Raw genomic sequence first — 13,053 nt, 5'->3', positions numbered from 1 at the left:
TTCATAGGCAACACTACCGTTTATTTCTGATTGTCGTTATTGTAAAACTAACGATGCATGAATACATGAAAATTTTACACTAGTAGTAGTTGCGAAAATTCTCATAACTCTTATCTTCAAGCATCTATAGTTCTGAAAACAACCGATTCCATAATCTTCAGCTAGAAATTCATGCTACAGAACGCTGATAATCGCACCATCGGTAGCATTGAATATTTTGCTTGACCGCGTACAATAAAGTTTGCTCTCCGCTGTGCCCTCCAGTAGTGGTGCCAGCTAAATATTTTGCAGCATACGATGGTAACTGTTGCTGCCGTATGCAAAATAAAGGTAACATGTTCCGCAGTACCTGGAAGATGACTCGTATGCAGCTCTCGTTTCTCAATGTCGCGTACCTTTAAAAGCTGCACTGCACTCGCTATTGTGTAACAAACTAAACTGAAGCTGAATTTTCTACGCGCAGTCTTTTGTATCGAGTTCAGAGTAGATTTTTGCCATTAGGGCGTGGCCACGCAGCTTAGAGAAATACAAACAAACCAAAACACTTTGTTGAGTCAAAATATGTTGGCAGTGGAATTTATTTCGTCCATGTTCTTGTTATCTGTGCTCGGGAAGCAAGCCAATAACGAGGGAAATGTATGGGAAAGCTTGACCTTGGAACTTTTCATTTTCTTCCACCATCAAGCAGTAAAGCGACAATGTTGAACATTATATCAAAAAATTGTTACACATTTTATCTATCCACCGACATATAAACGACTAAGATGCATTAAGTCGTTCGCTTGCTAAATTCGTTTGAAATCTGACGCAACATTTGCCAGTTTCATTTTCTATTTCACAAAGAGCAATCTAGTATAGAAAACAAAAACGTAGTCCTACGTCAAAAAATATCAACTACTTGAACTACATGATTTTGGGGTGCTGAAAAGTGCCATAGGTATTTCACAAATGTGACACTGACAAGCAAAGCTGCATATTGAATTTTGGGGTGACAATTCAATTCAATTGGCCGCGAGCCGCTAGCTCGCTCCACAAGCACAATTTTGAAACATTATGTACGACAAACTTGCAGTCCTTGCAGTAATAAGCGGAATACACAGCCAATATTCGCGGTAAATATCATAATATTCACCGCGAATATTGACTGAGTATTGCACTGAATACGGGCTCTCACGCTTCAGGCATTGCACTATTCGACCAACTTGTAGTACTACTTAGGGACTACAAGTTTGTTATACATCATTTCTCTAAATTGTGCTTGTGGAGCAAGCTATTGGCACGCGGCGAAAAAGCACCCAAAAACTGAACATGCAACTTTGCCGACAAGTTTGTTTAATTTATCGTCACTTCGGATTATCACGGTATGATTCCAGTACCCTTGTTATCTGATTACCTGATTATCTGAACTGGAAAATAAGCTTCTTCCCACGAACAAATAAACAATTTATGAAAGCGTGACTTAAAAAGTTACTCTTAAATACGGGAACTATTTCTGCGTCCCGTGCTGGAAATGCCTTCAAGCAATTTCAAGAACAACATTCAGGCGGTTTGTGAGAAAATATTCCTTCCGAGAATTCTAACCTGATTTTACACACTCAACAGAACCCATTGGATCGAAGGCTCCCACTTTTCCGTCCGATTCTAGTACCAGCTCTTTTAAGAAGCCAAGCAATTCAACTTTTGCACTACTGTGCCAAGCTCAAGGATTTCCAGTTCCTATAACAAGGTAGATACGTAAACCGAAAGTGATTTGTTCCTCCAACCAACTTCAGGCAATTTGTCTCCTCAGCTCTGTTTTGTTCTTATCTTAGATGTGTGTAATTTTTGTTTCCAGAACCCATAGGTTCGAAAGCCCCTAGCTTCTCGACAGCTTCGAGAACTAGCTCATTCATAGAACCAAGTAACTCCAGCATTGTACTGCTGTGTCAGGCACAGGGATTTCCAGTTCCCATTACGAGGTACATCTGCTTAGTTGTAGTTTATTCAGGGGAAAAACAATCAGGCAATTTGGTTCAATTTTCGCACGAAAGTAACTGTTTGAACTTATCTCCTAGAACCGATCGGGTCAAAAGCTCCATCGTTTCCATCGGCAGCGTCCAGTAGCTCTTTCAAGTTACCAAGCACTACCACAATTGCTTTGTTCTGTCAGGCGCAAGCTTTTCCGGTTCCAATTACAAGGTATAGATTATCAATCCCACTATCTCAACATTTGTGGCAATTTGTATGGCAATTCGGTAGTTTTACTTTATTGGGTGTGGACTATTTTTCCTTTAGAACCAATTGGGCTTAAGGCCCCAACATTCCCTTCAGCACAACTGAGTGGATCGTTTAGGTATCCAAGCAACACGACGTTCGCCTTGTTTTGTCAAGCGCAAGCTTTCCCGGTTCCAATTACAAGGTATAGATTATTAATCACGCTATCCCAATATTTGTGGCAATTTGTATGGCAATACGAAGGTTTTACTTTAACAGGTATACATTATTTTTCTACTAGAACCAATTGGGCTTAAGGCCCCAACATTTCCCTCAGCACTGCTGAGCGGATCTTTCAAAAATCCAAGCAACACAACGTTCGCCCTGTTTTGTCAAGCGCAAGCTTTTCCGGTTCCCATCACAAGGTACAGTGTTTTTAAATGTGGTTCAGGCAGTTTGTTTGATTTGTTATTTTAATGCTCGCAAAAAATTAATTAGTTAATTCGAACAGAACCGATCGGTTCAAAGGCGCCCTCTTTCTCGTCTACTGCTCGGAGTAGTTCGTTCGTCGAAGCTAGCAATCGAACTCTGGCGTTGTTCTGTCAGGCACAGGCTTTTCCGGTTCCTATTTTCAGGTAATAAAACGCCCTCAAATCATTCAGGCAATTATTTTCTGTTAGTGTTTCTTCCGTTTGTAAATTGTAAGTTAATAACTTAACTTACAGAACCGATTGGCTCGAAACCACCGACATTCTCCACCGATTCGAAAATAAGTATGTTCATGAAACCTAGCAAATCCACCGTGGCTCTCTTCTGTCAGGCACAGGCATATCCGGTTCCGATAACAAGGTAAACTTTAGCGACTATCGATGGCACAAAAACACGTTCAGGAATTTGTTTGCTAAAGCTATGTAAGTTGTTCTAGCTTAGCATAATTTGTACTTTATCATGGATAGAACCCATCGGATCGAAGGCTCCCACTTTTTCCTCGGACTCGATGGGTAGCATATTTCGGCGTCCTAGCAACAGCAGTTTTGCACTGTTTTGTCAAGCGCAAGCTTTTCCGGTTCCAATAACTAAGTAGGTGTGGTCTAGCACTTAAAGCATAAACAAACAAACGTGCCACTTCATACAGAAGCCTAAGAAAATTTTGATTCCGACTAACTTGTGCGACACCTACTGGAAACTTTCCGCGAGAGACAAACTTTCCGCCTTTCTGCTGTTTTTGGCAGCACGGCGCGCGACAACTGTCAACTGAGTTCAAAGAGGAAAAGCACCTCGGCGGCGGGAATATTCCGCATAACTAATTTGCGGAAACTAATTTGAATTGACCGTTATTCTGATCCACGAAAATAAATTTCGTGGTACATCTGTTTGTCTGTGCTTGAAGGTCATGTTTTTGTAACCAAAATTTGGCGCTTATCTTATTTTTTCTAATTCAACTTTATAAATGTCGCAACATTTTAAATAGAGATTTCGTAAATCAGCCGCCCAATGCGGGTGACACGCTGTTCTTCGCCGCCCTCAATACCGACATAAAACATTACCCGCAGACTAACATATACCTTCAGATATAAAAATTGCGTATCTTACCATAGACCACTCACCACATTCCAACAGTCAGGCAATCCTTATGTATACAACCCATGACGGTAAACGCCATTAACTATCCGTAACATTTCATTCCCGTGCAGAACCTGTTGGCTCTAAGCCGCCAACGTTTTCCTCCGAATCGAAGGGAAGCATCTTCGAGAAACCGGCCAACAGCAGCTTTGCATTGCTCTGTCAGGCTCAGGCCTTTCCCGTTCCGATCATGAGGTAAGCGACCGTTCAGTGCACTTCCACCATCATCATTATACTCAACTCACACACCAGATATTCAAAATTTACTACAATGAGGCCGCACCGATCACCGGCAGGCTTTATTGGATAGGACGTGAATCAGGCAGAGGGCACACTTTTGAATCAACATAAGCTAAAATTATCGCCTATAATCATACATCAAAAAAAAAAAAAAGAAAGATAGTATAATGAACCGTTTCATATCCTAAAAGCAATATCTCTTTCTCTTTTCTCTTCTTTTTTTTTTTATCAGAACCTGTCGGCAGTGTTGCACCGAAAATTTCCGGGGACCGCCTTCAGGAAATGAGTGTAACAAATGCACAGGATTTTGCCATTCTCTGTCTTGGTCAAGCCTATCCAACACCGGCCTTCAGGTGATTGTTGATTGTGCTTCTTATGCTGAATTTGTATCTATTGTCACTCTTTTACCATGATAAGCGTAGTTACCTGTCTGTAGAAAAATCATATTCCCGGACCCTAAAACGCCTATTTTTCTATTTTGATAAAACAAATTTGGCTGCAAAACGGGATAATTCTACTGTTGCCGACAGGTAACGTACGGAACATGGTTAACCAATGACGTTCAGTTACTATTGTTTTGCATAATTGGCTAGTTTTGAGAACACGCATCATGAAATCACAGTGTTTAGACCCATCTTTAACCTACATGTTATAACATCATCCCAACATTCGGTTCGGCATATCTCTGATTTGTTAAGTCTTACTCATACTTATTTTCGATCGCCACCACATTGTCCAGAACCGGTAGGCAGTGTTGCTCCTAAGGTTTCCGGAGGCCGACTACAGGAAATTTTGGTTTCATCTCGTGAAAGCTTCGCTATGCTGTGCCCCGCACAGGCGTTTCCAGTGCCCGTATTTAGGTAATTCTAGAACCCGTTTACAACATTCAGGCAATTTGTGCGTTTTTGTTCTGTGCAAAAAAAATCTTTCACAAATGTTTTACTGTAGAACCTGTCGGTAGTGTGCCACCCAAGATATCCGGACATCATCTGCAAGACTTAAACGTGCGATTGCACGCCGATTTTGCCATCCTCTGTCTGGGACAATCGTACCCGACGCCAAGTTTTAGGTAAAATTCGCAGCCAAAGCTGCCAGGGTCTTGAACATTCAGGCAATTTTAAGCTAGAGATCTCCAAGCAGAAGTTGAGACTATAATTTTTTTATTAGAACCCATTGGAAGTGTCGCCCCAAAAATATCCGGTGGTTTGCTGCAGGAGATGAAAGTCCGATTCGGTCAAGATTTTGCCATCCTCTGCCTGGGTCAATCGTATCCGATGCCGAGTTTTAGGCAATTCTTCATCACCCGTGGTTCCAATGTTCAGAGCAAGTTTGGCGCATTTTGACTTCACAACATCTGCCTATTATGCTTTCATTTTTTTCCGTATTTCGTGTCCAGAGCCTGTTGGCTCGGTTAAACCTAGGGTAACCAGTAAGTTTGAGGTAAAGGAAACCGCCTCCGATTCTACTTTCGTTGGCCTCTGTAACGGGCAGGCTTTTCCGGTTCCAGTGTATAGGTATCAGAGCGTTTTTGCTGGGATTTAGTTTATTTTATTATATGAAATAATTATTTTATGATTTTTTCAGAGTACAAGGTAAGTATAATATGAATTCATGGTGCGCATTTGAAGTAAATATCAGGTTGCATAACATAGGTTTTTGTTTATTTGTTTCATGAAACCCACAAAATTTCATCAGCCGTGTCTGTGAGTTGTTTCGTGTCATCAGTTTTATATTTCTTTTTTACTGCAGACCGGAACATTTTTCCCATAAAAATCCATGTTTTGGACGCTGAATATTGCAAGATTTTTTTTTTTTTGAAAAGTAAAACTTGGTGCATTAGAATGTAATCGTTCAAGGACACGCGACGTTAATAAGAAACATTAGGAAAATATCGAACAAAAGTTTGAAACCTAACAAAACATTAAGCTAATTTCCCACAATATTGAGGTGGCTGAAAACTAAAATGCTGTATCCCGCCATCTGAACCCTAAGAAGGCAGCCAGGATGCAGGTCATCTTTGTCAGTGCAGATGATGCATCAGCTATTCAGCAACATATGGGAAACCGCAACTTTCCCGGTGGACTAGATGCAGGGTCAAAATCCCCAAAAAAGGAGACTCAACTGAATGAGGTAACCGGCGTGGCATCACGTTGTTCTGTATTACTCTCAAAGTACTCTGTAAGGTAACACTTAACCGGATCCAGGAGAAGACCGACGCTACTCTCCGGCGGCAGCAAGCTGGGTTCCGTGCTGGCCAATCATGTTTAGACCATATCACAACGCTCCACATTATATTGGAGCAGATCAACGAATTCCAAAACTCTCTTCTACTTGCATTCGTTGACTTTGAAAAAGCGTTCGATCGACTCAACCACGAAAACATCTGGGGCGCACTTAGGTATAGAGGAGTTCCAGAGAAGCTAGTTCCTCTCATCGAGGCTCAGTACGAAGCGTTTTCGTGCAAAGTGTTGCACAATGGAGTCTGGTCCGGAGTCTGGTCCGACCCTATAAGGGTTACTGCTGGTGCGAGACAGGGCTACTTTACATCACCTAAACGGCCTCAAACAGGACCTAAAGGCCTTGACCTAGCTCAAACAGCACCTAAACGGCCTCGACCTAGCCGACGACATTGTCTAGCTGGCACAACGCTGAAATGATATGTCGAGCAAGTTAGATGACCTCTCCGAGTGCTCTCAGGCAGCAGATCCCTCAGTCAATTTAGCAAAAACTAAGTCTATGGTAGTGAGTACTAAAAATTCCCCCAACTTTACAGTAGCGGAACAAAACGTTGAACAGGTGGATGTTTATCAATACCTCGGTAGCCAGACAACGGCTGACGGTGATACCAAAGCTGATATAGTTACACGTATTAAGAAGGCCAGAGGTTTACGAAACATTTGGCGCTCAAATCAGGTCACTCTACATTCGAAAACCCGAATTTTCTACTCAAACGTTAAATCCGTGGTGCGTCTCAGCGGAGACAACGCAAAAACTGCAGATATTTTTTAACCGCTACCTGTGATTCGTGCTTGGTGGCCTGACAACTAGATATTCAACGAGGAGCTCCATCGTCGATGTCATCAACGGGCGATAGCGACCGAGATTCGAGAGCGTAGATAAAAGTGGATCGGACATATCTTGAGGGAAGAAGCGAACGAGATCTGCAAAGAAGCACTTGACTGGAATCCGCAATGTCTCGTGGCGACGCAGCTTACCCAACGACATACGACATACGGGCTATCGAACCTGTCCTGGCGAGAGGTGGAAGCCTAACGAGTAACCGTCCACAGTGGAGATCTCTAATTTCATCCCTTTGTTCTGCCGGATCGGTAGAGAGTCGAAATCGCAACAATTCAAGAGCTTCGATGACCAAATTCCGAGTAAGGGAATTTCATGCAGTAAACTTTATTGCACACACTTCTTTCAAGTACCACATCTACTACAGCTTGTCGCACATCTACTACAGCAGTGGAACGGGACGTCGGTTACGGAGTGCTGGAAAATCATAAAACAAGAGTCATCCGGTAGATTCGGGCAAATTCTTCAACTACAGTTTTATCAATTCGTACGCACCGACAAACGGCAAATTCGATGACTTTAAAGATGAGTTCTACGAAAGCCTTGAACAAACCTATGACGAGTGCCCTAAACACGACGTGAAAGTCGTCATCGGAGATGCAAACACAGGTTGAGAGGGAGAATTCTTCTGTCCGGTGATTGGAAAGCATATGAATGAAAACGGCTTGAAATTAATAAACTTTGTCGCAGTCAGAGGAATGACCATATATAGCTCCTATCTCCCACGTTCGATAGCTTGGTAGCACACTCGGAGGTGGATGGCGAAGCCTGCTTCCAGATTGATCACTTACTGACTGACGATCGGCGCTTTTCGGATGTTACTGTTGTTGGGTCTTTTGGGTTACCAAACATTGTCTCTGACCATTATCTCGTCGATTGTAAGATCCGTGCACGATTGTCGAACGTGCTGAAATCTCGCACAGAGAAGACGACGCGTTTCAACATTCAGCGGTTGAAAACTGATGGCGTGGCAGCAGAAAACGCCAGAGAGCTTGATCAACAGATCGCAGAATGGGCTGTGGAGTAGTATGCAGGGTGCCATTGAAACGAATACGAGAGAGTTGGTAGGTACGACGTAAGGAAGACAGCGCACCAGGAGCCGCATGCTGGATGTGGCTACGCGTCAGAACAGATACACCGCGACAGAGAAAGCACGAGCACGAGAAGCAGCTGTTCGCTAGAGCAAAAAACAACTTTGCTGGAAACGACATGCGAAGCTTCTATATTCAGTCAACAAGCAAGAATTCCCTGTGGCGGTGATGTGTAATGAAAAGGACGGCAACCTGTTTACGAATAAACCGACGGTTGAAGCCTGGTAAAAGGAGCACTTTCAGGCACTATTGAACGGTGAAGATCAAGATGAGCAAAACAGGAACACGATATGAGTGACGAACAAGTTGTGGAGCTACCAACGCAGAAGGAGGTTGAAAGGCGAATAGTGGGCTGAAAACCGATAAGGCCACCAGGAAGGATGTAATCCCGGTCGCATTTCTAAAAATGGGGCCTGAGCGGCTGTGCTAAGTATAATCCAGCAGATCATACTGAGGGTCTGCTATCGAACGACTGGTTGGAGAGCCTCATAAGGTATGCATTAAAAAAATGGACAAAAATTGTCGATTATTCATGGGATTATCTTCAAACGCATTGACGAAACTACTAATGCAGTATCAATCATAGTAATCCATGAGTCAGCAGAAAATATTTGACAGATTTATCAGTCGTATTCTTACCTTGATGGCGAAAACAGTGAAGCTACTCCGTTCAGAAGTATGCGCTTTCAAAGAATGGTACCCCGTCGCGTCGTAAGTGATACTATTGAACAACAATCAGAACATCAAAAGAAAGCCCGGATCCGGAAGGCCAACGACCCTGAGCGACAAGAAGCTCCAAAGGATGCTAAAGAGGAAGACTAAGGGAAAAGTGGCTACATCGCTGCGCGCGCTTGACCGGGAGGTCGATGCAACCGGCTTAGCAAAGATAAAGTACCTGGCGAACATAGACATTCATGTCAGAAAGCGGCAGTTCCTTCCACTGGTCTCGGAGCTGCAAGTAATGACGCAGCGGCTGCGGCTGAATATGATGGTCAAGTCGATTTTCTGGCCGTTCGCGACGTGGCGGTGGACGACGAGACCTCTCTCACCCTGGCTGGCAATGACTGGCAGGGCACTTCGTATTTTACTTCTCAGAAGTGAGAGGAAGAAAGTGAGCTCCGAGGTGAAGTTCCCCAAAAAGGTTCTGCAGTGGTTAATAATCAGCGAGAAGGTGATGTAAAAGCCGCTAATCTTCGCTCCTGACAAGCCGTGAACGGGGAAATTTATAGTTTACCAAGGAATACCATAAGGGCGAAGACGCGCTGTTTTGAGCGGATCTGGCGTCGAACCACTACTCGAAGCAGTTGCTGGAAGAGAAGAAGCGGCTGAATATCAATATAATACCAAAGTCGGCAAACCCGCTAAACGTCCCCCAGTTGCGTTATATCGAGAATTTCTGAGCTAACCTGAAGCGTAAGGTCTATGCCAACAACAAAAATGAAGAAAGAACTCAATAACATACCTACACGCTTGTTTTCGACCGTTCCGGTTAACTCCCGGAAAGCCGCTCACGAGGGTATGAATTTTTTTTTTGCGAGTAGGCTTATATAACTACCTTCCATGGGAATTTTATCAAAATCAATTATCTGTCTTTTTTTATCACCATCCGAAAACCGTTCATTTTTTCAATGCCCGTAAAAACAACGAGCCGTTGCAGAACTAAGCTGCGAATAGCTAACGAGACTTCAGTCGCAACATTAGACGACAGAGCCGCCAAAACTTTCTTCAGCAGAGAACCAGGAAGAGGCCGTCGACTCTGTGGTAGGTCTCACACCCGACGGAAAAAAATGCACGATCTGCTGGTGTACGAGATGACTGGAAAACGGCTGCCTACGACAAAAGAAGCAGGGCTCCTCTAATTTAATCGGCCCTAGAGCTGTCAACGGTCCGCCGACCAACAAAAAAGAAAGAAAGAAGATTGAGGTGGCTTCACACCACTTATCTTTTGCGAGGTGCCAGTTCTTAACAGAAAAGTTTTTCCATTGTAAATGTCATTGCTTTCGCTAATGTTGTGCAACTTATTGTTTACTGATGCGCCATGAATTGCAAGAAACAAAGTGAAAATACGGCTTGAATTCAATCCTAATTTTTATTATATATTAGGGTGGGGAAAAGTGATCGATTTTGCAGAACCAAGTTTTTTTTTGGTTCCTTTTAAGGCCTCAAACAACCCTAAACTTACCGGAAGTCGATTGGTTTTGTCTCCAATTGGCGCATGCATTTCAAATTTGTATGAAAATTTATATGGGGAAATCTACTTTTTTGCATTTACCTTTCTAGAGAGCTCAATAATGATTTAATAATGCACTATATTATGTAAAAGTATAGTATTTTAGATGCCTAACAACTTTGCAGAAGGCACTGAAGAGCTAGGATGTCCCTAAAAAGAGCTATAGCTGTTCAAAGTTGAGTATGTCGATTTAAATGAAGAAAATCTTGTTTTCTGCCAACATTACCAATGTACCGGGGTCAGTAGGATTCCCATCAGAAATAACCTGTCGTAACGAGTTTATACACTCAGCTGGATCAAACGAACAAATTTTGGTCAATATTCTAGGCGTAGGTAGAAGCTACAACGTGTTTCAGAGGCTACTTATGATGGAAATCTGACTAACGCCGGTACATTGGCAGTGTTGGCAGGAAAAATGATTTGCAATATAAATTTCGACATACTCAACTTTGAACAGCTCCAGTATTTTTTTGGGACACCCTAGCTCTTTGATGTCTTCGGCCAAGTTGTTAGGCATCAAAAAACCTACCATTTGAAGTCATGAAACCTATGGTTTGAGCGACTTCTAGCTCTCCAGAATGGAAAATGCAAAAACTTTTTCATACAAATCTCCTTATAAATTTGAAATGCAATGCGCCAAGCGGAGACTAAACCAATCGACTTCCGATAAATTTAGGATTGTTTGGGGCTCCAAATAGAACAAAAAAAACTTGGTTCTGGCTTTCTGCTATCAAGTTTCGTTTTTTCCATAAAACGATTCCCCACCCTATTATATTATTTTCTTTTTTGTACTAAGCCGACTTTTCACTTTGTTTCTTTTGAGGTGAGTAGCAAATGTAAACCCAAATACATTTAATGAATAAACCCATACCACTTCAGCGTTTTCATGATCTAAAGTACCCTGTTGACTAAACTGTTGATGCTTGCTAATTTCATGGTACATTAGAACTGATATACCCTGAAAACCAAACCCGAACGGATCTAAACCGAATTCTCTCCCTCCTTTTTTGCAGATGGTACAAGTACATCGAAGGAACGACCCGCAAACAGGCGGTGGTGCTAAACGAACGGGTCAAACAGGTCTCGGGAACGCTGATCATCAAAGATGCCGTGGTGGACGATTCGGGAAAATACCTGTGCGTTGTGAACAATTCCGTTGGTGGTGAGAGCGTCGAAACTGTTCTCACGGTGACCGCTCCACTGGCTGCTAAAATCGAACCCCGCACCCAAACGGTGGACTTCGGACGACCGGCTGTGTTTACGTGCAAATTTTCCGGAAACCCGATTAAGACGGTTTCGTGGATGAAGGATGGCAAATCGCTCGGTCACAGCGATGCTGTGCTGCGGATAGAATCCGTCAAGAAGGAAGACAAGGGAATGTATCAGTGTTTTATCCGGAATGATCAGGAAAGTGCACAAGCCAGTGCCGAACTGAAGCTGGGAGGACGATGTGAGTATTGATTGTTATATAGCGGCACCTTTAAACTAATGTATTTTTTTTTACAGTTGATCCACCGGTCATTCGAGAAGCGTTTCCCGAGGAAACTCGACATCCCGGACCGTCAGTCTTTCTGAAGTGTATTGCTGGAGGCAATCCGACACCGGAAATCTCCTGGGAATTGGATGGAAAGAAAATTACCAACAGCGAAAGGTATCAGGTCGGTCAATACGTGACGGTTAATGGAGACGTGGTGTCGCACTTGAACATCAGTTCGATCCATTCGAACGATGGTGGTTTGTACAAGTGCAGCGCCAGCAGTAAGGTTGGTGTAGCGGAACATTCGGCCAAGTTGAACGTGTACGGTCTACCTTACGTACGAACCATGGAGAAAAAATCGATCGTGGCTGGAGAGACGCTGGTCGTTACGTGTCCCGTCGCTGGCTATCCTATTGATTCGATTGTGTGGGAAAGAGGTGGGATCTGTCAGTGTCATTAAAAACTTCGGCTTGAGCAAATGAATTTTTTTTTTTTGTAGACAACCGTCAGTTACCGATCAACCGGAAGCAAAAGGTATTTCCCAATGGAACATTGATCATCGAGAATGTGGAAAGAAATTCGGACCAAGCTACGTATACCTGCGTTGCTAAGAACTCAGAGGGTTACACTGCCCGGGGGACGCTGGAAGTTGCCGTCATGGGTAAGTGAATTCTGCTCCTTTTTTCTGCGATCACTGGATTGTGGAATTTGATAGACGGTACGGTATAATTTATCAATGAAAACAAAGAGCACGAAATCAAACCGTTTCTGAAGTTCCACAATTCAACTAGTTCATAAAGGAATACTTAGCTTGTAAGTCAAGGAACTGAACCAGGTATAATCGGCCTATTGTTGCGGACCCAGTACTGCCGCAAATTGTGCCGTTCGGTTTCGGCTAAGAACAAGTCAATCAGTTCGATATGGTATCGACGATGTGCACCGTCAATAAGGGAGACATGCCGATCGATATAAGCTGGGAATTTACGTCATCGTTGTTAGAACCGCGGGCTACTCGAAAATTGTTCACCAGCGACGGAATCCTGCTGAGCCGCGGAAGTTCTCGCATCAGCACGTTAAGCATTGATTCGGTGCGGGATAGGCACAGTGGAAACTATACCTGT

General features: G+C 43.2%; 1 protein-coding gene across 50 annotated transcripts in view; it reads left to right on the top strand.

Moving 5' to 3' along the window:
* LOC129724351 (cell adhesion molecule Dscam2) overlaps positions 1 to 13,053 on the top strand; it is a 179,073-nt gene that overhangs the window by 66,673 nt on the left and 99,347 nt on the right. For 36 of the 50 annotated variants that reach the window (XM_055679167.1, XM_055679168.1, XM_055679162.1 and 33 more), the window contains exons 5-8: positions 1,603 to 1,726; positions 11,469 to 11,905; positions 11,962 to 12,369; positions 12,432 to 12,593. In XM_055679167.1, the coding sequence (XP_055535142.1) occupies positions 1,603 to 1,726; positions 11,469 to 11,905; positions 11,962 to 12,369; positions 12,432 to 12,593 (1,131 nt within the window). Of the gene's footprint in view, positions 1 to 1,602; positions 1,727 to 1,834; positions 1,959 to 2,494; positions 2,619 to 2,704; positions 2,829 to 2,918; positions 3,043 to 3,887; positions 4,012 to 5,004; positions 5,126 to 5,223; positions 5,345 to 11,468; positions 11,906 to 11,961; positions 12,370 to 12,431; positions 12,594 to 13,053 lie in introns of all 50 variants that reach the window. The other 14 variants (XM_055679138.1, XM_055679143.1, XM_055679139.1 and 11 more) reach the window with 8 other exon arrangements.

This window comes from Wyeomyia smithii, chromosome 2 (genome assembly GCF_029784165.1).
Source record: "Wyeomyia smithii strain HCP4-BCI-WySm-NY-G18 chromosome 2, ASM2978416v1, whole genome shotgun sequence".
Lineage (NCBI taxonomy): Eukaryota > Metazoa > Arthropoda > Insecta > Diptera > Culicidae > Wyeomyia > Wyeomyia smithii.
This window is presented reverse-complemented; position numbering and strand designations above follow the sequence as displayed.